Below are 27,685 nucleotides of genomic sequence, written 5' to 3'. Positions count from 1 at the left end.
GAAGAGATGGATTGATTCCATAAAGGAAGCCACAGACCTGAACTTACAAGATCTGACCAGGGTGGTTCACGACAGATTCATACAGTCACCATAAGTTGTAATCAATGACAATAACAACCCCCATGAATTTGTCTAATCCTCTTTTAAAGCCATGCAAGTTGGTGGCCATCACTGACTCTTGTGGGAGTGAATTCCATCGTTTTAACTATGCACTTGTGTCAAGAAGTTGTTGGCTTGTTCATGCAAGTCGGGAAAGGAGGCTGAATGGGTGTGTGGAATGCAGGGTGGTCTCTTATGGCAGTGTTATGGCTGTTGCTGAAGAAGCCCTGCCTAGACTGTGAGGTATTTGCAGAGCTTGGAAAAATTACTTTTTTGAACTACAACTCCCATCAGCCCCAGCCAGAATGTCCACTGGATTGGGCTGATGGGAGTTGTAGTTCAAAAAAGTAACTTTTCCAAGCTCTGGTATTTGACACCCTGCAGCAAAGCATTTTCATTTGGACACACCGAGAGTGGCAATGGGGGTGATGGCCAGTCAGTTTTGAAATTGTGTGAAAGTGAAGACTCCAAGATAAGCATGCTGGAGCTGCTGATATTTTGGAGTAAAAGGGTGTAGAGTTTGCCTGGCGTCGTGTGGCCCCTGCATTCAGAAAATGGAAGTGGAAGGAGGTGCAGTGATTGCAGCGCAACTGCAAGTGTTTCTTCACCTTAATGCCCCCTCTTCTGTTGTTGGGTATACTCTGACAGTCTGCTAGAATACAACTTAACCTACTAAAACAAAGACCTGAATGTGTGGTTCCCAGGTCTGAGACTGGGGCGTTTGCCTGTTCTAGATGTGGTTGCATTCCCTCTGAAGGAATAGGTATGCAGTTGAGGAGTGTTCTTTGTCCATGAAGGCCTAGGAGACCTATGTGGTGAAGAGCACATCACCAGCTCCGGTGGGGATAGTTTGGCCATTGCGATACATTTAGACTGCTGAGTCTAGTCAGGCACATATCATGCCTAACAAGCCCAACCCATATAATGCAACCACCTATTAGCCACCAAGCCAGTTTTAAGATTCTGCTATTTACATAGAAAGCCCTAAAAACAACTCTGGACCATGTTACCTGAAAGACCGTCCTTCCTCTGATTGCTCTGCCTGTTTTAATGGTTTCAACTGATGTTTTAATGGTTATGCTGTTTTTAATGGGCTTGTTTATTGTACATTTTCATTAAGGATATTTATTTAAACATTTGATGAAATTGTTTTATTTTCAATGTTATTTATGTGGCCATAATTTTATAATTCTTTTTATATTTGTAAACTGCTTATAAGACATTTTGGCAAGTACATCATCATCATCATCATCATCGTTTTCCTACGCTGTGCTTAGGGAAATTAAAAGAAGGTATGGAAAGGTATTCTTTTGGTTTGATTGTTTGTAATGAGGAACAAAATGTTGGGAATTTTTAATCTTTGATTCACCTTAGTGAACCAGAGTTTGGAAAACCTGCAACAGCAAAGATTCCCGTGAAACAGCCTCTCTGTGAAATTTGAGTAGCTGCTTATCTTGAAAGCCTGAGGGTATAGACCTCCTGACTCTTATGAAAATTTGGGGAATGCCGCCCAGTAAGAATCAGGTGCTCCTTTCAAACAAAGAAACAGTTTATTAGCATATTAACATAAGGTTTATGATAATCTTAACCTTTAGGAAGAGACAGGTAATGATTATCTAAAACATCAGGAATTGTTGGTTGTACTGCCTTTAAGTCGATCCCGACTTATGGTGACCCTATGAATAGGGTGTTCATGGTAAGCAGTATTCAGAGATGGTTTACCATTGCCTTCCTCTGAGACTGAGAGGCAGTGACTGGCCCAAGGTCACCCAGGGAGCTTCATGGCTGTGTGGGGGTTCGAACCCTGGTCTCCCAGGTCGTAGTCCAACACCTTAACCACTACACCACACTGACTCTCTACATCAGGAATTAACACAGCTATTATCTGGGAACTTATTAGGGAATGGGCTCTGGAAAAAAACAGATTCCTTGACTAGTACTCCTAAACTTTTCCATTGTTCTTATTTTACGTTGTGGTCAGTTTAGTTAGAAAAGGTATAAAACATGAGGGGTTGAAGGGGTCGGCAGTTCCTCTTCTGGAGGGCTCCAATGGCTGCCATATTTCCCAATGCTCCCCAGCATCTTTGGGACGATTGCAGAACTAGATCAGCCACTCAAGGCCTTCTCGCAATCCCACCAACCAAAACAGCTAGGTTGGTGGGTACTAGGGAGAGAGCCTTTTCTGTGGTGGCCCCACTCTCTGGAACTCCCTCCCATGTGACCTTCGACATGCCCCTTCCCTAGAGGTATTACGCAAGGCCCTGAAGACATGGCTTTTCCAACAGGCCTTTGAGGTCCTTGGGAAGGGTAAATCTTCATGATTTTACCATCTATCATATGCTGCTAATATAAATGCTTCTATATGTATTGATTGTCCAGTATTTTATCTATTGTTATTAACATGACTGCAATTGATATTGTTGTATTGTTGTATTGTATTTTATATCATTTTAATGTACGTCGCCTAGAGTGGCTATTTGCCAGATAGGCGACAGACAAATTAAATATTATTATTATTATTATTAACTGCAGAGCTAAGGATTTGGGTGAGATCTTTCCAATCTAGCACTGGTTACACGAGGGCAGAGCCTTGGCTCATTTGGGCTAGATATGAAACTCTCTCTCTCAGACTCGTAGCAACTCTCCAGGAAAGGTATACACAACTTCTGGGTCTCTTTTCCCCCCTTTTCTCTCTGAATGGATGAGCTTGGTGTGAGTGTGTGTGTAGAGTTTAGTATCTTTGCTTCAGTCTATCTAGCACTACAAAATGCATGAATGAGTAATAGTTAGATACTGTTTAAATATTAATTGTAATTGTACACTGCAATATTTTTCCTTGATGCTTCCCTTAATAAAACCACTCTATTTTACTTGCTGTGTGTGTGTGCCATTAGGTTAAGGGTAGATTATATACACTTTAGGGCTGATGTGCGGCTTAACTCCAGCAAAACTATTGCTACCCTCGCAATAGGGGAACTTGCATTTCTAGTGAGCCATGAAGCTCACTGGGTGACCTTGGGCCAGTCACTGCCTCTCAGCCTCATGAAAACCCTATTCATAGGGTTGCCATAAGTTGGAATCAGCTTGAAGGCAGTACATCCTAAATGCTCATGAGGAAGTCCAAGGCCCGTTCCTAACATAGTATTGAGAAAATGCATGAGAGATGGTGCTGTGAGAAGTGTCTCATTGTTTGCCTTGCATTCCACCATTGTTTCCATGTCATTTCTTAGGTCAAAGAAATGACCAGCCTGAAGTGGTTACCAAATATGGGAGCCAACAGGGCAAGCTGACCAGCGTGGAGGGCACTGACCGGTCTGTGAATGTCTTCCTTGGGATCCCTTTTGCCAAGCCACCCATCGGATCCCTTAGATTCTCCCCACCACAACCAGCGGAACCCTGGAGCCATATGAGGGATGCAACATCGTACCCTCCAATGTAAGAGTGGATTCACGGTGGTGTTGCTGAAAAGCTCCTTTCTTCAGAATCAGATTGTTGCAAAATGTTTTTTAACCAACACAAATCCTCTGAAGTTGGGAAGAACAATGTGAGCTGGTTAATTACAATATAAAAAGAACAGCAGAGTTAACAAGTATCTATTGGTAAAAATATATTAAATTGGGACAGAGCTGAACAGATTTTCTTTGAACTAAGAAAGTTATTTGGGAGCAAAAGGGTTGAAGATGTTTAAAAAATAAATGGGGAAATACTCCCTGACAGGGAACGCTCCTGCTCTCGCTGAGGCAACAACAGTCCCAGTGGGTTCTCCCCAAGGGGTTGGACAGTATATGCCTTCCAAGGCAGAGGGGCTTGGTGTATCACCCAGTGATTGAGGGAGCAGGGGCCCGAAGCAGCTACAAGAAGCTCTTGGATGTCAATGTCCACTAGCCACTGTTTGACAATCGCCTTGGCCTACCAAGTTCCATAGAGAGCAGGTCAGAAGGAGAAAGGCCAACCTAAACAACTTTATCCACCACCACCTTGGTCCAAGATGGCTTGAGAGGGTCTCTCATTACCTGAGAAATAAGTGAGCCTTGAGTAGACATAAGACAGCAGCGTAGCCAGAATTGGATGACATAGATCCAAACTAAGCATTTTAAAGAGTTAAGACCAGCCTCCAAATTAAGGGTAGCTCCAGAGACACATCTTGGGACACCAAAAATAGATCTAAGAAAGAAGGATTGAATTCCTTCAAGTGATCCTTTAAAATAGGGATACCAAATTGGTGCCCCATAGAGTATCATCAGGACTATTTTAGTTCTTAAAACACATACTGCTGCAGGCACAAATTTCCTGCCCTTTGTGAAAAAGAAGCGGGTCAATGCACCCATGTTCCTCTCAGCTTTGGCCTTGACATATTTGCCTTGGATTCTCCAGCTGACTGTTTCATGGAACCAAATATCCAGATATTTGTAAGAATCGACCTGTTCGATTCTGTCGTTCCCCATGAACCAAGGGTACCTGACCTTTCTCCTGGAAAATACTATTACTTTGGATTTAGAATGGTTAATTGTAAGATAATTACCTTTACAATATTCCACAAAACCATTCAGTAGTCTTTTAAGACCCAGCCAGGTTTGGGAAATTAAAACCGCATCGTCTGCATAAAGCAGAATGAGTACTTTTGTATGCCCAATCTTAGGTGGATGGGATTGTATTGTTCCCAGGGCAGAAGGAAGATCAGCTAGATATAGGTTAAATAGGGTGGGGGCAAGAACATATCCTTGTCTGACACCTTGTGAAGAAGAGATGTCTTTTGAGAGGTGACCTTGATAGCTACATCGTACCTGGATAGATGTATTTTGGTACAATAAGCGAATCAGGAGCAGTAGCCTTTTCTCAATAGACAGCAGCTCTAATTTGCTCCACAAACGGTCGTGAGAGATAGAATCGAAAGCAGATTTTAGGTCTATAAAGGCTGTAAAAAGTTTGCCTCCTCGTGATTTAGAATGTTTGTGTGCTAGGTGGGCCAATACCGAACAGTGGTCAAGTGTGGAGCATCCTGGTTTGAATCCTATCCGCTCTTCTCCCAGGATGTTGTTATCGCTTATCCACATTTTCAACTTTAGGCTTAGATAGCTGGCAAACACCTTCCCCACTATAGACAACAAAATGATTGGTCGATAATTACTCAGGTTGTTCTTGGGTCCTTTCTTATAGATGGGAATAATAAAGGCTTTCAGCCAAATTGTAGGAATTATTCCTGATTTGTTTATTAGAGTAAAGAGGGAGGCCAACAGAGGGGCCCACCAGCTGATATTACTTTTCAGCAGCTCCGAAGGGATGCCATCTGGACCAGGGGCCTTGCCTATCTTTAACTGGGATAATAGTTCCTCAATGGTATTGGTATCAACAGGGGGCCAGTCAGGGATGTCGGAGAGCAGGCAAGGGGGAGGACTAGAGTTAGATATTTTTGGGTTGTTGAAAACAGCACGAAAACAGTCCTCCTAGATATTTGCTGGGATATAACAATCCATTATGATCAGCTAAAGCTCTGGAGACAAGCTTCCAGAAGGATTTAGTGCTGCGAGTGATAGATGCTGCAATCAGCATTTGCCATGAGTCCCTAATTGCCTCACTTTTTCCAGTAAAGAAGCTTCTTATATTCTTTCTTAGGACATAGTATGAGTGGGGAAGTTGGCTCTCATTATTTACTCGGTAGCAGCAATAGGCAGAGCGGATTCTTTTCCTGAGATCAACACATTCTCTGTCAAACCACGTTTGTTCTATCTGTCTGGTGTTTTGTAGTACCGTTTGAAGTATGGAGAGTGGAGTACATATCCTGCATCAGCTCCTCAACAACTGTTATGCCCTGTTTGGCGAGCTATCTGTGGTTATTTGTTCTAAAGCTTTTATTGTATGGGGAAGGTGGACAAAACTGTTGAAAGCCTGTCCTGTTTTATTGGACCACTTGATCTTTTTAATGCTAGCCATTGTAGGTGGGCTAGAGAGTGCATGATGTGACATGTTCAACTGTAGCACTCCAGGGATAGCAAAAAGAAGTTCCAGCGGCAGATGGTCACTATCAGAGCAATCTGCAACTCTGAAATTATAACCCAGAGTTTTCAGAGCCCCTGGGAGAAACGTAGGTAAACTCCCCCCAATCATTGCCAGCACTGGAGCCATTTGAAATGCACAGGTCAGTTTTGGAAACAAACTGAAGCAGACCTACTCCTGCAGGGTTTAAGAAAGTGTCTTTCGAGTGGCGTAAGTTACTCTTAAGAGGTCTCCTGTTAGCAGAGGGATGGGCACCAGAGGTGGGGACATCTACCAGGTAGGTTCCAATCCTTGCATTAAAATCACCTGCAATTATAGGGAGTGCATGGGTAAATTTGGCCATCCAATGTGCATAATGACATTCGGTTTTGAGCCAATTTGACATGGCATCCTCCCTGCGAACCATTGGAGGAAAGTAGACATTAATTAAGAGCAAGGTCAGCTGTACAAATCTCATCTCCAAAATCAGTGCCAGCAAGGTGGAATCGCTATCTGGGAGCTCGGTTATCTTGGCATCTAGAGATGAGGAGTCCAGGATACTCAGTCCTTGTCTGGCCCTACCCTTGCTCTTATTAGGGAGTACAGGCATACAGGTCACAAATCCGTTGACATACATATGGTCACAACACCATGTCTCTTGGAGCAGAATAATGTCAAACTTATTCAAATAGGCAAGAAATTTATGATTGCTACATTTAGATTTCCACCCAGCAATATTCCAAGAAAGAAATTTTAGAGGGGTGGTGCCATTCCCCTGTCATAGTCAGTCTAGCTCTTCAGTTGTATCCATACTGCCTCCTAAGTTCTCCAAGACACAACAGTTGGAGAATGGTACACATTAAAGGGATAGGTCTGTATGTATTGTAATTAGAGTCTTGAAGGCCATTATCATGTGGTTCCAAGTATTGCAAGGCTCTCCAGTCAGTAGTTTTTGCATTCATATTGTTGCGCGCCTCCCCCAATCTCCGAGCGGTGAGATTTCAGGGGGTCCCTGCGCCCATCCGGGGTTTGGTTTCCTTTGGGAAGAAGGCCAGTGGAGACTGCGGTGTCTTTATGAAATATGGTTTATTTATGTACACACATTCCAACCTGAGCTTAGGATGGAGGGGTTCAAGGCATCAGCAGTCTAATATCCAGCTTTTCCATCTAGGTGCAGGGGCATCCTATCGCCACGATGCAGGGAGCCAGCCTCTCCACATGCCTGCAGCCCTAGTTCTCCAGAACACACACTACCAACCCCGAACACACTTCTCCCCGCCCAGGAGTGGGGGGGGGGAGACTCTCTTCCAGTAGAGTTTAAAATGACAAAAGGATCTTCCCAGCCCCTTTCACCAGTTACTGGGGCAACTAAATAGGACCATTAACTACCTAGCCACTCTATTTGATTAACAAAGGAGATTCATCTGGCTAGCAGAGCCAGCCTCCCAGGCATAGGATTCCAAATCAGAGGCTGGAAAGGTGACCCACAGAAATCATCCATTCCAGCCCCCCCCCATGCTCATAACAATATTTTTGTGGTCTGCAGGGGCAGGGTTTTCTTTGTGCACCATCACATTTAATAAATACTGGTGACTTTGGGCAGATCCCCAACTCATCAGGCTTGAAAGAAATGCTATTTTGAGTCAATTTAGGAGGTTGCAGTACCACAATTTCGGGGCTTAGAGCCAGCCGCCCCTTTGTATTAAGATGTAACTTGTGTGTTGAGGGGATTGTGTTGCAAACTATTGACCGATTGGGAGCCTTTAAGGGGCTCAGAGAGATCGGTATTGAACTTTAGGGGTAGGGGTGGTTTTCCCTCCTTTTTTAGTATTGGAAGCAAGCGGACGGATAACGTTTAATTTGGACTCATTATCTCAATTGGTCATGTTTAGGCGTATTTCTTTCAAGGAGGAAAGTCGCAGCAAAATCTCATGCTGTTCCTGTCCTGGTAGAGCACCAAAGCTTCCAATTAGCATTAGTTCTTCAGGTGCAAAGTTTCCAGGCGCAATATTATCATTGCTCTCAGGGAGCTCCCCAGCACCATTTATACCCTTAGAGCTTCCTGACCCTGGAGTTACTACATCTGAGCTATGGGTCGAGGTGAGAATGGTGACATTGGTCAACTCAACTAATTTCCCAGTCAGTGGCTCCTTTTGTCTCAAAGTAGAGGGACATCTCTTCCCCTCCCTTTGAGTTCCCAGAGATGTAACGGGGGAATTATCCTTAAAGTGCCTCCTAACATTCATACCTTTTTTATTAAACGCTTCTTTGGCTGAGTAAATTTTTGCAGCTGTAGTAGCTGATGCAAAAGTTACTATTGCTCGGGCTGATTTGTAGTCATAATAGAGGTATTCGATCTTCCAAATAGAGTCTAAATCTAAGGAAGTCATAAGTGATGCTGATACCAGATGTACTTTGTGATCATATTGCATCAGCCAGCCGTTTGGTTTTGGATAGTTAATGAAGACCAGGTTCTTTTTCATTAGCTGTAGGCACCATTTTTTGTTTATCAGGGATGGTTTCTGTGGACACTCTTGCTCCATGTACTCCTTTGTGGAGGATGCTTTCTTGTTTGAGAGTTGGGAAATTGACCAGGGATCTTGTAGTTCATCAGGTTCATCTTCAAAAGCATGTTGGAGGGAAACTTCTGACTGCTGGGTTAGGCATGCCCTTTTGTGTACGGTCTTATTGATTTTATTGTTCTGTCTCTCAGGATCAGGTACTTTCTGGCTTCTATCCTCTGGGTCCAATAGCTTAAATAATTTATTAAAATTCATTTTGGAACATTTTTTAGTGTTAGCTGCAGTTTTTATATTTTTAGTTTTCTTTTTAGAGTTCACAGGGGCCTTAGTGTGATTATATTTGGTATTCTTATTGGTCACTCCTGTGATATTTTTGCCACTCTTCCTACTGCTAGAATTTTTACTATTCTTTCCATGTTGATTTGCTAGTAAGGGAAGCTCACTTGCAGTTCGAGCATCCTGATCTACCTTGGGCTTTGACATCAAATCCCTAACTTCTAAAGGAGTTGAAGTTGGCTGATCTCCCCCCCCCTTAGTTTATCCAATATTAAATTTGTTAGGGTGGTCAACAACCCCTTACACTCTGTGAGGAAGTTCTTGATCTGGGATATATCCTCTGTCCATCTCACAAACAAATTCCTAATCAGTTCAAGTTAATAATAATAATAATAATAATAATAATAATAATAAATTTAATTTCTGTGTCGCCTATCTGGCCAATGGCCACTCTAGGCGACGTACAACAGTTGGTTGTTAAATAGATTTGTTACCATGTGGGAGTCAGTTTTTTTGTTGCCAGAGGGCAGAGAAGGAGAAGAAGAGCATGACTGTGAAGGGGGAGGGTCACAATTCTCCCTCATCGGGCTTTCAGCAAAATATGGTATTTTAGAGTTCTTGGAGCTCATTTGTGACAATTTGTGCCTACTATCCTGCTGTCTGTCTGTTGTAGGGACAACTGCAGGGGCTAATTCCGCAGCCAGATTACACTCGCCTACCCCCTGGGTTTCCCAATCCATAGTTCTCATTATACACTGGGGGCCCAGAGACCAATCTAATATCTCTTAATCCGGTAATTCATTCAGTACCCTTGCCTGGGCACTTTCTTCTGAACTGGGGCTGAAAAAGTCTGTAATTTTGAGCTGATTGTGAGCTTTGACAAAGGACATAACGTCTTCCGTCACAGGGGCCACTCCCAGTTGTTTGTAGCCTTCTCTAGTGAGAACCATCACACCCCAAGTAGGATAGATTGCAAAGGGGGATGACAATATATAATAAATTATATACTATTATTCAATATAGCCCCCTCCAAAGGGGGTCTAAACAGCCAATGTCTCTGCTGAGTCCTATCTCAATCTTAGTAAAGTACAGGGGCAACCATATAGAGCATTAACCTCTGATAGTTTTAAGCAGCCACACATTAAAAGCACCCATTAAAACTGCCTAAGACCAATAAAACGGTTAAAACAAGAAAAGACCTCAAATAGCTCATAAAACTTTGCCAGGAATGGGTAATAAAACCAGTTAAACTAATTAAACTAATTGAAACAGGGGGATAACAAACAGATAAAAGAAAATAAAGTAATAAGAAGACAGAGTAACAAAAAAGAAAAAAGAAAAGGGGGAGAAAAACTTCAGAAAACTCAAGAAACTTCAATGGTAATAATACTAAAAACATTAAAAGGGACCCTGGATCATTTGAGGGTCGTTGCAGTGATAAAAAAGCTGAACAACTTTTAGTTGTCCTGCCCCTTCTGAGTAGTTCTGTGCTGCTCAGTACAGATAACACAGATAAAGTGGCAGCACTCCAAGACAGGTTAAATGTGTTGTTTAAAATCTTTGCTTGATAGACGTTAAACAGAGACACAGGCTGATTCCAGGCACGGCCCCAGCTAAAAGATTCCGCGAGTCTCAGGCCGGTGAGTTTGCCACCAAGCAGGAAACCGGAAGTCGGCAGCTATCCCTAAAAACACTTTAAAATATCATAAAAACAGACTTTAAAATACATTAGAACAAAACATCTTTCAAAACATATTTTAAAAAAGCTTTCAAGACATCTTTTTTAAAAAAAAGGTTAAAAACATTGTTGTTGTTGTTGTTGTTTTTAAGGTTTAAAAGCACCTTAAAAAGCTATTCCAACACAGACGCAGCCTGGAACAAGGTCTCAACGTAAAAGCCTTGTTGAAAGAGGAAGGGCTTCAATAGGTGCCGAAAAGATACCAGAGATGGCGCCTGACTAATATTTAAGGGGAGGGAGTTCCACAGAGGGTTTCTTGGGAAGGCAGAATGATGGTAAACTCTCCCCACCCCTGGATTCCAAGATGTTGCTAAAGATGAAGCCCCAGAACTGGCCTCTTTCTGCTTTGCACCTTCCTCATCATTGCTCTTTCTCTTCTACTTAAAAGGTGCCTGCAAGATTTGGAATGGGTGGCTGTGATGAAGAAGACGATGAAGGCAAAGTGTCCCAAACTAACAGTGTCTGAAGACTGTCTTTACTTGAATGTTTTCACCCCAGAAATGAAGGCCAGATTGCCGGTAAGCAAACTACTGCTTTATTCATCTTCTTGGACTGGCCTTTTGTACAGCTGAAAAAGGGCCTGCAAATGCTGCCTGCAAATATGCAACCACAAGGAGCACAAGGTGATCTTAGGCAGCTCTCAAGGCCAGCAGCACAATGGATGCAGCAGCAATGACAAAGTGTTTATGGTGCTACCTTTTTCGTCTGCACAATAAAAATTGGCACAATGAGAGGAAGTCAGTGTTGCTGATAGGACTCAACGGGCTCAAGAAATAATGGGGGTAAGGCTGTAACCCTATCCACACTTAGTAGGAGTAAGTGCCAGCTGAACTCAGTTGGCTTTACTTCTAAGTCAACATAACTTGGACAGGGCTGTGGCTGGAATTAGACCTTTGGACTCTAGTGTGTAGAAAAGCTAGTAATGGTGCTAGGGGAATGGCTCTAAAGGGCATTTCATGTATGTACTTATTTAAAATATTTATAGCCCATCATCTGGCTGCAGATTATAGAATCATAGAATCATAGAGTGGGAAGGGGCCTATATAGGGTTGCCATATTGCTTGGTTAGCCAGGTTTTACCCAGATTCTTTGCATGCTACCCGGTGCCCGTTTAGCCCGCTAGGTGGCCTGGATTCTCAGCTTTAATTAAAAAAAAAGTTTCTAGATGGTCCGGTTCTCGAGATATACATAAAAACATCAGCCGCCCCCGACTGTTAAATCTTTCTTTAAACAGTACTGTATAGTGCTTCGTAGCTTTAACCCTGCACATTCAGGATTGCAGCCAATCAGTGAAGCCAGGGTTATGTTTCAGTTTGATTGACCTGAGGCAGTGTCAAGAAAACCTCATTGCAATGCCAGAAAATGGTGGTTTCCCCCCGTTTATCTGAAAATCTCATAAATTGGGTAAGTATATACATTTCAGTTTTTTCCCCTCTTGTGTGCAGGAGTCAGATCCTGGGCAGTGTTTTGAAAACCTTCCCAATACTTGCTTTTGTAAAAGCAATGTTACTCTCATATGCCCAGAGTAAATCCCATTGAATTCAATAGGACTTACTTTTGACTAGACATGGTTATGAATGTGCTGAAAATCAATGGGACTTTGGAGTGAATGTAAAAAAGAATTGTGTTTGTGTTCTAACGCTTTCTGTCTTCCCTCCAGTCCTATTATAAAGCAAGTAGGCAGGGCTTACTTAGGTATTACAGTTTTTATTCTGTAGGAAACTAATACTGGTTTTTTTTAAACTAATACTGATTTTTCTGCAATGACCAACTGGTTTGACAATAAACTATTATATGGGCTGTATGTATGTATACATCTGCAGTGTGTGTGTGTGTGTGTATGGAGTCTTTCCAACAACCCTGTGAGGAAGAAATAAAGCCATTTAAAATCCAATAATCATAAAAACAAGTATAAACAGTTGCAAAACAGCATAAAGTGGCATGATTCGGAATTTTGGGTTGTGTGAATGAAGTTGCTTATCACTTGAGGTTGCATTTCTGTCCCTGTTTGAGTAAGCCCCACTGAATACACTGGGACTTGCTTCTGAATAAATAAACCTAGGATTGCACTATAAGTATCTTTACAGTTTGTGTAAATAATAAATATATTTGATAGTCATGCTTATATAAATATTTCTTCATTTATCATATTTTTGGTTTTTGGTTAGGAATCCTGACTGGTTGAGAGATGCTTAGTTTTCTGCCTTACTCATAGGAATCTTGTTGTGGTTGGTATGGTATTGCATTTAGGAAATCATGGTACAAAATGTCCTGAATCAGTATAAGGCAGATTCCTTGGTTCCTAAAAGTGGGAAGAGACTCAAGGGCCACAGTGACTCCAACATTTATTTATTTTTATTTACAACATTTATATACCGGTTTAATGTAAAAAATGTCAAAGCGGTTTACAGAAAGAATTAAAACAATAAAATTATTGGCAAAAGTGTTAAGGACAGATACTTAAAAACATTCAAAATAATAAAATGAACAATGAGTTAAAAACAGATTTAAAAACACAATAGCTTCCACATGCCTGGAGAGGCTTGCCTCAAGAAAACTGATTTTAGCAGGTGCTGAAAAGAGGCGTCTGCCTAATGTCAATAGGCAAGGAGTTCCAAAGTGTAGGTGCTGCCACTTAACAGGATTGATTTCTTACAAGAGCAGAACAAGTACTATATGGCACCCATAACATGGAAAGCACAGCTTGAACTTGGCCTGGCAGCAAATCAGCAACCAATGCAGATTTCAGAGCAGAGGTATGTGCTGATAGGATCTCACTCATGTCAGCAATTGTGCTGCAGCATTCTGCATTAACTGCAGTCCCCAGGTCAGGTTGTGCTGCATGGGGATTTCTGTGACTTTGGCTGACTGTCTGCTAGGATTTTTTTAGTTTGGGTGTTTGGTTATGAATCCTGACTGGTTGTGGGATGCTGAGTTTTCTGCCTTACTCATAGGAATATTGTTGTATTGCATTTAGGAAAGTGTTACTGCATTTTGTGCAAGATAATTAACTCCCATTAGTGATAAGAGCAATAATTTATAATTATTATTTTAATTAAAACAAGAGGCTTATCAGTACTTTGAAGAGGACCAGATATTTATTTTCTTTCTGAGCCCAGGACTGGGTCTTTCATGATGCCCATGGGGGGGGAGCAGGAGAGTAGTCAATAAGACAGACATCCTGGCATTGGTAATCTAATTAGCAAGGTATGTGTGGGGTTGTTGCACACTTCCAGGCCCAGTTTCATTTTGAGCATGGAGGTGGAACCTGTGTAGATGTGGTTGATCAAAGGGAGAAGAAATTTTGAGTTAAGCAAAGCTCTGCTTTTATAAAACCTAAGAAACATACAGATACTTTGAATGTCTGAGTGCCTGCACCAGTGGAATACTGGAGAAACTTGTAAAACTTGCTGCAACAGTATTTAGAACTGAGCATGTGGTATGAAAGACTCCTTTTCCTAACATTTTGGCTTCTTGTTTTTCTCCACCCACCACATCTCTGAAATATATCATATATGGTTAACTGTACTGCTGCCCTGACTTTCTTTATGTTTGTTGCTATTTTGTGTTTTTATTATGTTTTTATATTGATTGTGTATTTTTATTGTTTTTATTATATTTGTAACAGCGCCGTTTGCAGGTCTAAAATTATTTGGTGAACAGGCCCTTCAGGAGGTTCTTGTGGACCCTAAAGAGAAACGCAAGCCTTTTTTGGCCACTCTGCATCGGGAGGACCACAGATCATTGCGCAGGTTCTCTCCTTATCAGCTTCCGGCTCAACCTTTTCAGTCTCAGTTTCACCCTTTCCACTCCTTTCATCCCTCACGCTCATCAGGCAGAGGCCAGGACTTCCGTTCAGGTCAGCCCAACTGGACCAGGGGCTGGTTTTCAAGAAGATTCAATACTCAGGGGGGAAGCAGATTTAATTCAGCATCTTCTGGACCCAAGGGTAACAGGCCTCACAATTCCACACATCAGTTCTGACTCGCACCCTCCGCCAGTAGGGGCGCGACTACTCCTTTTTGCCCAAAATTGGGAGCATTTAACAACAGACCTCTGGGTACGACAGGCAGTTCGGGAGGGCTACACTATAGAGCTGGAAAGTCTCCCACCAAACCATTTTCTGCCATCCCCCATGTCCGGTTCTCCAGAAAGGCGGTGAGCCCTCTCAGACGCCATTCTTCATCTTCTTCAAATTGGTGCAATAGAGCAGGTTCCCGTCGCAGAATGATTCTCAGGAGTCTACTCTGTTTTCTTCGTCGTGCCAAAACGCGACAAAACCACCTGGAGGGCAATCCTGGACTTGAAGTTCTTAAACCAGTTTGTCTGACATCGGAAGTTCAGAATGGAGTCTGTGATGATCCTCTATTAGTGTATATATGGTAAGTGTTGTTTGTATTGGAGATACATGGTAAGTGGAATGAAAGAGGAGGGGGGAGTGAATGGGCAGTAGAATGCTGGATGATTGGCTGAATGTTTAAAATGGCTGACAATATAAATGGAACAATGACAGGTAAATCTGGGTGGATGTGTGGAGAGTTGGTGGATGTGTGGAGAGTTGGTGGATGTGTGGAGAGTTGGTGGATGTGAGGTGGACGTTGTGGGTTGTTTGGGTGGGTTTATGAGAGGAGAGTGTGGAGTTTGGATTAATACTAAGACCAGTACCTCAGGAATAGATGTAACCATATGCTTAAGTGCCTTTATAAAGAAATCTTGTTATCTTTGTTATATTTAATAAATATATTTGGTTTACCAAAGGCCTGATCCTTGGCTGGGGTTGCACAGACCAGAAGGGAGGGTAAGGTAAATACCAAGGCTGAAGGATAACATATGGTGGCAGTGGGAAAGGGAAGAATAACACAAGTATTCAGAGCAAATCAGAAATATATGTATCTGCATTGATACAAAGGGAGTGTGACAGCTTGAGCACGCAGTCACAGAGGTAACCTGATTGAGAGAGACTCAGGCAGAGTCTCTGGGGATACTGGTTATAGAACGTGACTGGTGGTGCTGCCTAGCAGGGGGATCTGGTGAGGTCTATGCTAGAGTGGAGAGAGAAACCATAAAAAAGGACGGTCTGGACTGGTGGAGTCCCTGGTGGTGCCTAGTGACAGGCAGTAGCCATGAGCAGGTAGTAACCTGACAGGGAGAGCCGGGGAAGGGCGTCACATGTGGTAGCACAGCGGTGGGATACGAACAACAGAGAATCCGGATACGAACACAGGAGAATACGTCACAGGTGTTGGCTGTAGCAGTGAGATATGAATACTAGAGAATCCCTAACAGTGGTGTGGCAAACAGAAATAACAAAACAAGATTACTTGTGAGAGTGACTGGCAAAGAGTGTGTGGCAAAGAGTGAGTGACCATGGCTGAATATTTAAAAATGAAAAGAGAGGAGCTGGTGGAGAAGTGCATAACATTCAATTTACCTCATGAGGGTAAAGGGGTAGATGAATTGAGGGTGGCACTTATAGGATTTGCAACTGCCCAGCAAAAACAACCTGTCAGGGAAGAGACCCCAGAAGGATACTCAAGCAATCCCGCTTATATAGAGTACTTGAGAGAGAAGTTAAGATGGGAGCATGAGTTGGAAACTGAGAGATTGAGGATGGAAGGTGCAGAGAAGGAAAAACAGCGAGAGTTAGAAACTGAGAAGTTGAGGATGGAAACTGAGAGATTGAGGATGGAAACTGAGAGAATGAGAGTGGATGCGGAGATACAAGGGGAAAGATTAAAATTGGATAGAGAGAAATTTCACTCTGAGGAGACAAGGAAAGACAGAGATGGAGCAAAAATAAAAATTACTCCAAAGGACTTTGCTGTCTATGAGCCTGGTCAAGATCCTCAAATTTATCTCACAACCTTTGAAAAGGCAGCTCAGTTGTGGGGGCTACCTGAAGATAAATACATGCAGTATTTATCAAACCTGATTAAAGGGGAATTGGCTGAGGTATACCAATATTTCCCCTCAGACAAGCCCGTCACCTATGCTGAGTTTAAAGAGGCAGTATACAAAAGGTTCAGACTGGGACCTGACTACTTTAGAAAATTATTCCGAAACTGTCAGATCCAAGCAGGGAGGTCTTTTGTTGAACTGGGAGCTAAGTTGATGGATATATTTGGAAAGTGGATGAATAGTGCCAAAGCTCAGTCAGTGGAAGAGGTGAAAAGCCTCATGATACTGGATCAATTATACCATCAGTTACCACCAGAAATAAGGCTCCTGGTCAAAGACCGTTCCCCTACATCGGTGCAGGAGGCCGCAGAGATGGCGGATCACTTTGCCTCCAATAGAACTGGCTGGGTGGGGAAAACATCAAGAGATTTTAAACCCAGACCATATAGTGGAGGCAGAAAGGATGTGGTGCCACAGCGAGTGAGTCCTCCAGTAAAATCTGAAGGGCACAGGACACCCCAGAGTGGATCTGTGTACCCTAAAACAGAGGATAAATTATGCTACAAATGTGGTAGACCGGGGCACCTACGTTTTCAATGTGAGGTTGCCAACCCCATTAGTAATCCTGCTCAGGCAAGGGCAGTAAAAATAGAACCAAAAGATTTAACCACAAAAAAGGTTCAGTTCTGCCAGATAAACTGGACAGAAGTAACAGACCTTGATTCAAGTCTGAGAGAGGAAGTGAGTGTACAAGGGGCAAATTATTGGGCATTGCTTGACACTGGTGCCGCTCAGACGTTACTGAGGCCAGATTTAATAAAATCTGAAGAAATATTATATATAGATAGAGGTGATCCAGTGGACATAGTGTACTTAGACTTTCAAAAAGCATTTGACAAGGTACCTCACCAAAGACTTCTGAGGAAGCTTAGCAGTCATGGAATAAGAGGAGAGGTCCTCTTGTGGATAAGGAATTGGTTAAGAAGCAGAAAGCAGAGAGTAGGAATCAACGGACAGTTCTCCCAATGGAGGGCTGTAGAAAGTGGAGTCCCTCAAGGATCGGTATTGGGACCTGTACTTTTCAACTTGTTCATTAATGACCTAGAATTAGGAGTGAGCAGTGAAGTGGCCAAGTTTGCTGACGACACTAAATTGTTCATAGTTGTTAAAACAAAAAGGGATTGTGAAGAGCTCCAAAAAGATATCTCCAAACTGAGTGAATGGGCGGAAAAATGGCAAATGCAATTCAATATAAACAAGTGTAAAATTATGCATATTGGAGCAAAAAATCTTAATTTCACATATACGCTCATGGGGTCTGAACTGGCGGTGACCGACCAGGAGAGAGACCTCGGGGTTGTAGTGGACAGCACGATGAAAATGTCGACCCAGTGTGCGGCAGCTGTGAAAAAGGCAAATTCCATGCTAGCAATAATTAGGAAAGGTATTGAAAATAAAACAGCCGATATCATAATGCCATTGTATAAATCTATGGTGCGGCCGCATTTGTAATACTGTGTACAGTTCTGGTTGCCTCATCTCAAAAAGGATATTATAGAGTTGGAAAAGGTTCAGAAGAGGGCAACCAGAATGATCAAGGGGATGGAGCGACTCCCTTACGAGGAAAGGTTGCAGCATTTGGGGCTTTTTAGTTTAGAGAAAAGGCAGGTCAGAGGAGACATGATAGAAGTGTATAAAATTATGCATGGCATTGAGAAAGTGGATAGAGAAAAGTTCTTCTCCCTCTCTCATAATACTAGAACACGTGGACATTCAAAGAAGCTGAATGTTGGAAGATTCAGGACAGACAAAAGGAAGTACTTCTTTACTCAGCGCATAGTTAAACTATGGAATTTGCTCCCACAAGATGCAGTAATGGCCACCAGCTTGGATGGCTTTCAAAGAAGATTAGACAAATTCATGGAGGACAGGGCTATCAATGGCTACTAGCCGTGATGGCTGTGCTGTGACACCCTAGTCAGAGGCAGCATGCTTCTGAAAACCATTTGCCGGAAGCCTCAGAAGGGGAGAGTGTTCTTGCACTCAGGTCCTGCTTGCGGGCTTCCCCCAGGCACCTGGTTGGCCACTGTGAGAACAGGATGCTGGACTAGATGGGCCACTGGCCTGATCCAGCAGGCTCTTCTTATGTTCTTATGTTCTTATTACCTCAGGAAACGGTGAATATCCAAGGAGTGAGGGGTCAACCAGAAAGCTTGCCTGTGGCCCTGGTGAAAATGGCGTGGAGAGGCTGAGAGGGCAGATATAAAGTAGGCATTAATGCCCAGCAACAAGAACCAGTAATACTGGGAATAGATGTTATGGGGGCACAAGGGAAAATATATGTGGTGACCGGACAGCAACTTGGCAGAGAAACAGAAGCCATGTTAACACAGGCTGAAACAAACAGGGTGGAATCTGTTTGCGAGCCTCAGGTCACCATAGCAACCACTAGCAGGCCTGCTGAAGGAGGCAAACTGTATCAAGTGGTCTCTGATAATAAAGAGACAGAGCATTTCAGAGAAGAGCTGCATAAGGATACCAGTTTGAATCAAATAAAGGAACAAGCCCTGACCCAACAGATTCCTTTCACTGACAAACTGAGGAATCAAGTTGTGTGTGAGAATGGGATTTTATATAGACTGTGGATGCCTGCTGAGAGAAAGGATGAATGTGAACCAGTGAAGCAATTGATAGTACCTAGCAAATACAGAACCAGATTGCTAGAGGTAGCCCACGATGTTCCATGTGCAGGACATCTGGGAATAAGAATGTCAGAAGGCTTTTGATCTGCTGAAGCAAGCCTTGTGCCAAGGACCCATATTAATAGCACCAGACTATGAGCAACCATTCATCGTGGCTACAGATGCGTCAGACCTCGCGCTGGGAGTCGTCTTGCTGCAGGAGAGAGAAGGCACCAGACATCCAGTGGTGTATCTGAGTCGCAAGCTGACGTCGAGGGAGAAAAATTATTCGTTGGTCCAAAAAGAGTGCCTAGCGGTCGTGTGGGGACTGAACAAGTTGCACCCATACGTGTGGGGACGAAGATTCATGGTAACAACGGATCATCGGGCCATGTTATGGTTGCAGACTATGAAAAACCATAACACTATGCTGCAGAGGTGGTCCTGGGCCCTACAAGACTACCAAGTGGACTTCCAGTTCATAAAAGGCAAGGACAATGTACTGGCCAATGGACTGTCAAGACAAGTGGCTGGGACTGCAGTGACGTGACCAGACGGAGGAGCAAAGAAAGACATTTTCCCCATAGAGACTTGTTATATTGTTAACGTGACGTATAAATCCTGGAACAGGAATAATACGCTGCCATTGTTTAAGGGGGGGGAAATGTGATATCCTCTATTAGTGTATATATGGTAAGTGTTGTTTGTATAGGAGATACATGGTAAATGGAATGAAAGAGGAGGGAGGAGTGAATGGGCAGTAGAATGCTGGATGATTGGCTGAATGTTTAAAATGGCTGACAGTATAAATGGAAGAATGACAGGTAAATCTGGGTGGATGTGTGGAGAGTTGGTGGATGTGTGGAGAGTTGGTGGATGTGTGGAGAGTTGGTGGATGTGAGGTGGACGTTGTGGGTTGTTTGGGTGGGTTTATGAGAGGAGAGTGTGGAGTTTGGATTAATACTAAGACAGTACCTCAGGAATAGATGTAACCATATGCTTAAGTGCCTTTATAAAGAAATCTTGTTATCTTTGTTATATTTAATAAATATATTTGGTTTACCAAAGGCCTGATCCTTGGCTGGGGTTGCACAGACCAGAAGGGAGGGTAAGGTAAATACCAAGGCTGAAGGATAACATATGGTGGCAGCGGGAAAGGGAAGAATAACACAAGTATTCAGAGCAAATCAGAAATATATGTATCTGCATTGATACAAAGGGAGTGTGACAGCTTGAGCACGCAGTCACAGAGGTAACCTGATTGAGAGAGACTCAGGCAGAGTCTCTGGGGATACTGGTTATAGAACGTGACTGGTGGTGCTGCCTAGCAGGGGGATCTGGTGAGGTCTATGCTAGAGTGGAGAGAGAAACCATAAACAAGGACAGTCCGGACTGGTGGAGTCCCTGGTGGTGCCTAGTGACAGGCAGTAGCCACGAGCAGGTAGTAACCTGACAGGGAGAGCCGGGGAAGGGCGTCACAGAGTTCCTCCTGTCCATTCGGGAAACCCTGCAACAACACGATTATCTAGCTTCCATAGATCTCCAAGAGGCTTATTTACACGTACCCATTCACCCACGACACAAACAATATCTCTATTTTGCCTACGACCGGCAGCACTACCAGTACCGCACCATGCCATTTGGTCTTTCTTCGGCCCCCCGGGTGTTCACGAAAATCATGGTTACCCTTGTGACTTTTATCCGCTGCCAGGGAGTTCACATCTATCCGTACTTGGACGACTTGTTGATCTGCACACTCTTCTTCAGGCAGAAGCAGCGGTTCACCTTGCTCTAGAAACCTTGTCATCCCACTGCTTCCTTATAAACTATGCCAAAAGCCATCTGCTTCCCACACATCGCCTACAGCATCTGGGAGCCATTCTGGATACCCGACAGGCCACAATCTGTCTGTCCCCGGAACGTATACGAGCCCTTCAGTCCACTGCAGCATCTTTGATTGCCTCCTCCACCGTAGATCTTATGGTTCTGGCAAAGGCCATGGGACTTTTCATCTCCGCAATTCAGATAGTCCCTTGGGCAAGGTTCCACACTCGCCCATTGCAGTGGTTCCTGCTTCCTTTTCAGCAAGACATCATGGCCTGCAGACATCATCAGCTGCGTATTTCCACTCATCTCCGCAGCTCCTTTCAATGGTGGATGACTTCTTCAAACCTCAGGATGGGTATGTCCTTCCAGAATCCACCACGGGTCATCATCACATCCGACGCCAGCCTGTCCGGGTGGGGCACGCACTGTCGCTCCCTCTGCATCCAGGGGCAATGGTCTTCGACGGAGTCCCAACACAGCATCAATTGGTTGGAGCTCCGGGCAGCTCGATTCGCCATTCAGTACTTCACTACCAGACTCAATCTTCGTCACATCCTCCTTCGTACCAACAACGTCTGTACGAAGGCTCATATCAACAAGCAAGGGGGAACGCACTCGTGCACGCTTCGCCAGGAAGCCGCTCTTCTCTTCTCTTGGGCCGAGTCACACCTGGGATCCATGCGCGCAGAACATCTCAACGGAGACGCCAACATAGAGGCAGACTGGCTCAGTCGTCAACAACTTCGACAGGGGGAGTGGAGACTCAATCCAAGGGCATTTGCTCAGCTACAACATCAATTTGGCAACATGGTGGTGGATCTCTTCACTTCTCCTGACAATCAACACCTGCCTCGGTTCTTCACTCGATATCCATCTCCTCAGGCGGAGGCCGTGGATGCACTGAAGAACACCTGGCCTTGGGGTCTCCTCTACGCTTTCCCCCCAACTCCATAGTTAGCCCGCACTCTCCAGAAGCTGAGGAAGGGACACATGGAAATTGTTTTGATTGTGCCCTTCTGGCCACGCCGCCCGTGGTTCTCGGAGATTGTGTGTCTCTCAACCCAACCACCTCTAAGTCTTCTGCCCTATCGGAATCTCCTATCAGGGTCCAATCCAACACCCGGACCCGACCTGGCTGCGTCTGACCGCCTGGAGGTTGAGCACAGCTATTTAGGGAAAGCAGGTTTATCACAGGAAGTTATAGCCACCATTCTGGCATCACGCCGTCCATCCACAATCAGAATTTATGGTTCCACATGGCGTGTCTTCGCAGGTTGGTGTGCAGCCAGGAACGTCTCCCCACCCCACGCATCAGTCTCAGAGATCCTGGCCTTCCTTCAAGAAGGATTCGACAAGGGCCTTACAGCTAACACCTTACGACGACAGGTCTCCGCCCTGTCATCGGTGTTATCCCTCTGTCCTTCTGGGGTTACTGGTTGCAATCCTCTTATATGGCATTTTCTCAGGGGCACTGCCACCCTTTGCCCACCTGTGGTTCATCGCTATCCCTCATGGAGTCTCCAAACAGTTCTCACAGCGCTCCAGAAACCACCTTTTGAACCTCTCCACATCATTACCCTTCACCTACTGTCGTTCAAAGTGCTTTTCCTCGTGGCCATCACCTCCGCTAGACGCATCTCAGAGCCTCATGAGCTATCCGTAGCAAAAAATCTTTGCGTTTTTCGTGATGACTGCGTTGTCTTGAGACTGGATCCATCTTTTATGCCTAAGGTGAACTCGCTTTTTCATCAGAAACAAGAGATCTCTCTTCCTTCGTTCTATCCGAATCCTAAGGGCCACAGGAGGAATCCTGGCACTGTTTAGATGTCCGCAGGGCATTGAAGGTGTATCTCAACCGAACTAAAAACTTCCGATTGTCAGATTCCATGTTTGTATCTTTTCACCCCGCCTGTTTGGGGAAATGGGTTTCTACTTCAACCCTGTCATGTTGGCTACGAGCGTGTGTTCAGCTAGCATATAAGGTTCAAAATGTGCCGCTTCCTAACAAGATAATGGCACATTCTACTTGCTCAGCTTCCACTTCAGCGGCTTTCTCAGTTAATGTTCCTCTAGAAGAGATTTGCCATACGGCCACCTGGTTGTCTGCTAATACTTTTGCAGCACATTACAACATGGTTTCTCAGGCTTTAGCCAAGGCTACCTTTGGCCGAAAAGTCCTGCAGCATGCTCTTAAACCTTGAGCCACAACACCCTCCCTAATTTTTTAGATGGGGACTGCTTTGGTATATCCCACTTGATGGACTATCATCCAGGGAGAAGAGGACTTTGGTCCTTACCTGAAATAAATTTCTCCTGGATGATAGTCCATCAAGGCCCACCTCTTTGTGGCTGTGCGTGCTTTACTTTTCTAAGTTCCTCTTTTTGATACAGTGTTAACGTACTGGTCAACCTAAAGAATTGTTACAATGAGTAGACACTAGCACATGCATGTTTTTTCTACTTCATTGTTTAATCTACTTCTTAGGTTCTCTTCAATAATACTTTTGACTCTGACATCTTCTTTTGTAGTGTCTGTTTTTTCTATTTCAAGGGAGTAGGTCGTCACCAGTTACACTTCAATTTTAGCTGGCAACCTGATGTGTTTCGTCTCATCATGAAAAGACTGGAGAGGTCACGTGATAGCCGACCTACTCCCAGCAATTCTGCTGTAATTTCCTGCCTACGGTCGCTAGGTGGAGCCCGAGCCCACTTGATGGACTATCATCCAGGAGAAATTTATTTCAGGTAAGGACCAAAGTCCTCATCCCACAACCAGTCAGGATTCCTAACCAAAAACCAAAAATATGATAAATGAAGAAATATTTATATAAGCATGACTATCAAATATATTTATTATTTACACAAACTGTAAAGATATTAATAGTGCAATCCTAGGTTTATTTATTCAGAAGCAAGTCCCAGTGTATTCAGTGAGGCTTACTCAAACAGGGACAGAACTGCAACCTCAAGTGATAAGCAACTTCATTCACACAACCCAAAATTCCGAATCATGCCACTTTATGCTGTTTTGCAACTGTTTATACTTGTTTTTATGGTTATTGGATTTTAAATGGCTTTATTTCTTGTTGTGAGCTGCCTTGGTTTCCAACCCTACCTCACAGGGTTGTTGGAAAGACTCCATACACGCACACGCTGCAGATGTATAAATACATACAGACCATATAATAGTTTATTGTCAAACCAGTTGGTCATTGCAGAAAAATCAGTATTAGTTTTAAAAAAATCAGTATTACTTTCCTACAGAATAAAAACTGTAATACCTAAGTAAGCCCTGCGTACTTGCTTTAAAATAGGACTGGAGGGGGTGGGGACAGAAAGAGTTAGAACACAAACACAATTCTTTTTTACATTCACTCCAAAGTCCCATTGATTTTCAGCACATTCATAACCATGTCTAGTCAAAAGTAAGTCCTATTGAATTCAATGGGATTTACTCTGGGCATATGGGATTAGCATTGCTTTTACAAAAGGCAAGTATTGGGAAGGTTTTCAAAACACTGCCCAAGATCTGACTCCTGCACACAAGAGGAAAAGAAACTGAAATGTATATACTTACCCAATTTATGAGATTTTCAGATAAACCGGGGGGGGGGAACCACCATTTTGTTTTCTAGACACTGCCTCAGGTCAATGAAACTGAAACACAATCCTGGCTTCTCTGATTGGCTGCAATCCTGAACGGGTGGGGTTAAAGCTACGAAGTGCTATAGTACTGTTTAAAGAAAGATTTAACAGTCGGGGGGGCGGCTGACATTTTTATGTATAGCTCGAGAACTGGACCACCTAGAAACTTAATTTTTAAAAAAAATTAAAGGTGAGAATCCGGGCCACCTAAGGTGCTAGCCGGGCACTGGGTGGCATGCAAAGACTCTGGGTAAAACCCGGCTAACCGGGCAATATGGCAACCCTAACAGAGGATAAGTGCTGCAGGCTTATGGGAGATAAAGAGGAAGGCCTTCAGATGTCCTGGACTGAGGTTCCTTGGGGCCCTGGAGGTAATCACCAGCACCTCTGCTTGATCAGAAAATACACACACGCACAAACACACACACTTGTGATTTTGATTGTCTGGGTATATAAGGGGTAAGACAATCTTTCAGATATCCTAGTTCCAAGTCTGGTAGCAAATGTGCAGTCAGAGTTAATCCCAGTTTTTAGTTGATTAGCAACTAATTCATGAAGTAAATGTAACTCTAGGGTATACAGTATTCATATTGAAGACTGTACTGCCTTCAAGTCGATTCTGACTTATGACGACCCTATGAATAGGGTTTTCATGAGGCTGAGAGGCAGTGACTGGCCCACGGTCACCCAGTGAGCTTCATGGCTATGTGGGGATTCAAACCCTGTTCTCCCAGGTCATAGTCCAACACCTTAACCACTACACCACACTGGCTCTCTATTGAACACTGAGCCACAGATGGAGCTTTTTAAAAAAATTAAGGTAAATATTGCCTCTTTGATGAAATAAATAAAAATTATAGATTAAATTTGTCAACTCTTCACCTAATAATAAGAATAATAAATTTTATTTTTCCGTCGCCTATCTATCCGGGTCAGGGACACTCTAGGCGACGTACAACAGAAGTAAAAAACCCAATACATATATATATCAACACAACCAATTTAAGTTAAAAAACATCCTTCAATTCATATAGCATACAGTTAATCTGTCCCAATCTTGTAGGCCTGCCTGAATAGCCAGGTCTTTAAGGCTAGCGAAAGCTTGACAAGGAGGGAGCATGTCTGAGATCAAGAGGGAGAGAGTTCCAGAGGGTGGGGGCCACAACAGAGAATGCCCTCTCTCTGGTCCGCACCAGCCTAGCTGTTCTCACCGGTGGGACCGAGAGAATGTCTTGAGAGGCTGATCTCGTCAGGCGGCATAATCTGTGATTCTGGAGGCGTTCCTAGCTGTCGTTGTTGTAAAAATTGGGAATGAAGTCACCAATCTTCCAGTTACAGTGAGTCCCTTTTGTCAACTTATGTTTTCAGGTAATGGTCTGGATCCATGGAGGAGCCTTGGTGTTCGGTGGTGCTTCTCTATATGACGGATCAGCCTTGTCTGCTTATGAAAATGTGGTGGTTGTGGTGATTCAGTACAGGCTGGGTCTCCCCGGATTCTTTAGGTGAGACAGTTTATACCACCTGAAAAAGCAGCTCTATTTTCAAGATGCACATGTATGTAATCTCTCTGATGACCATCACAGAAGCGTTTGCCTCTCCTTCTGGCTGACATGACATGGTTGTTCTGTGCCCCTGCCCCAGTGAGAATTCTAGTAAGTGCCAGAGGCCCCACCCTATGGGCCCCACTGCATCTGCTTCTTCAACCCCTGACTCTGTTTCATGTATTATGGCCATCTCCCACCTGTCCTCCCGCTCCTCATCTCGTTCCTGATCATTGGGCTCATCTGTATGGTGGCTTACTGTGTTTATGGTGCTACTCACGTCTCCTTTTAATTTGCATGGTTCACACGACATTACTAGCAAACAGATGCTATCATGCAGTTTCCCCCCTGTAAATCTGTACTAAAGCAATCTGCTGATAACATGAAAAAGGGAGGAAAAATATCTCCACTGCTCTGCGCTCCTTCTTGCAGACGCTGCTCCGATGCTTTTAGGTGGGTGTGTCAATTGTTCCCCTCTCGATGCCCACTATCTCCTCCTCCCTTCTTTCTTTTTGTTTCCTGTGGGCTGACAAAACAACTTCCAATTGCTCTCCTCCATTCTGCTGCCCTTTTATGTTTCTGCAAACAGTGCCTTAATTTCCTTTCCCCCCTAACCTGCGTGCAAAAGCATAACACTACTCAAAGATTTGTATTTCATCTGTATCGTACCTGTGAAAATACAAATAATTGCACTTCTGTTTTTTTTTAATGTAACCTACTGCAGTTGATAGAACAAACTGAGCATACTCGGTTGCCAAGCAACCAGAGGGAATGGAAATATTAAATTAGAAGGCATGGTCATTAGGAAACTGCATGATTGAGCCCTTACTGTGGCATTGAGCCCTTACTGTGGACAGTACAAACAGAAAATGGAGATAAAAGCAGCTTCATTGGAGTAATGCTCCAATGTGAATAAGTCCAGAGTCTCTCCTCCCCCCTCCTTTTCCTGTTCTTTCTGGACTTGCCAGTCCCTCACAACCTCCCCTCACCCGTTGTCCCTCTTACACCTTCTTGCAACTAAGCCCAAAAATGTGTGTCATTTAAGTTATCAACGTGTACCTTTCCCCAATCTCTCCCCCCTGCGTCTGCGTCAGATGGTTGAGCCCCTTGGGGCAAGGACCTGGGCTCCCTCTTCTCTGGAGCTCTGCAAGTGGCCAGTGTTCCATTTGCTGAAGTGGGGCTGTGGTGCCTTGGGGGCCAAGGAGGGCAGCGGTCAGAAGTGGCCTGTGGAGCCTTTGGATCTGGCCCATTGCTGACCCATGTGGGGGGGCCCTGAGTGAGTTGGAATGGTGGCAGCTGCAGTTGGAAGGGGGGATCCTGCCGTCCTCCCTTGCTTCACACAGGTACCCTCCCTGCTGCCATAACGCGGCAGAAGAAGGGATCAAGAGGAGAAATAAATAATGAAAGTATGTGTGAGACAAAAGGGGCTGGGAGGCAAGAAATGAAAAGAAGGCTGGCCTAGTGCAGAAGGATGCTGGAGACACA

The 27,685-nt window shown here is 43.9% G+C and overlaps 1 protein-coding gene across 2 annotated transcripts in view; it reads left to right on the top strand.

Annotated features, from left to right (window-relative positions):
* Window positions 1-27,685, top strand: part of LOC133369167 (fatty acyl-CoA hydrolase precursor, medium chain-like) — a 101,184-nt gene that overhangs the window by 10,112 nt on the left and 63,387 nt on the right. The window contains exons 2-4 of one of the 2 annotated variants that reach the window (XM_061594138.1): window positions 3,330-3,534; window positions 10,997-11,126; window positions 26,028-26,161. In XM_061594138.1, coding sequence (XP_061450122.1) covers window positions 3,330-3,534; window positions 10,997-11,126; window positions 26,028-26,161 — 469 coding nt within the window. The remainder of the gene's footprint in view (window positions 1-3,329; window positions 3,535-10,996; window positions 11,127-26,027; window positions 26,162-27,685) is intronic. The other variant, XM_061594139.1, reaches the window with a different exon arrangement.

The sequence above is a fragment of the Rhineura floridana genome, chromosome 13, assembly GCF_030035675.1.
Source record: "Rhineura floridana isolate rRhiFlo1 chromosome 13, rRhiFlo1.hap2, whole genome shotgun sequence".
In the NCBI taxonomy this organism is placed as follows: Eukaryota; Metazoa; Chordata; class Lepidosauria; order Squamata; family Rhineuridae; genus Rhineura; species Rhineura floridana.
This window is presented reverse-complemented; position numbering and strand designations above follow the sequence as displayed.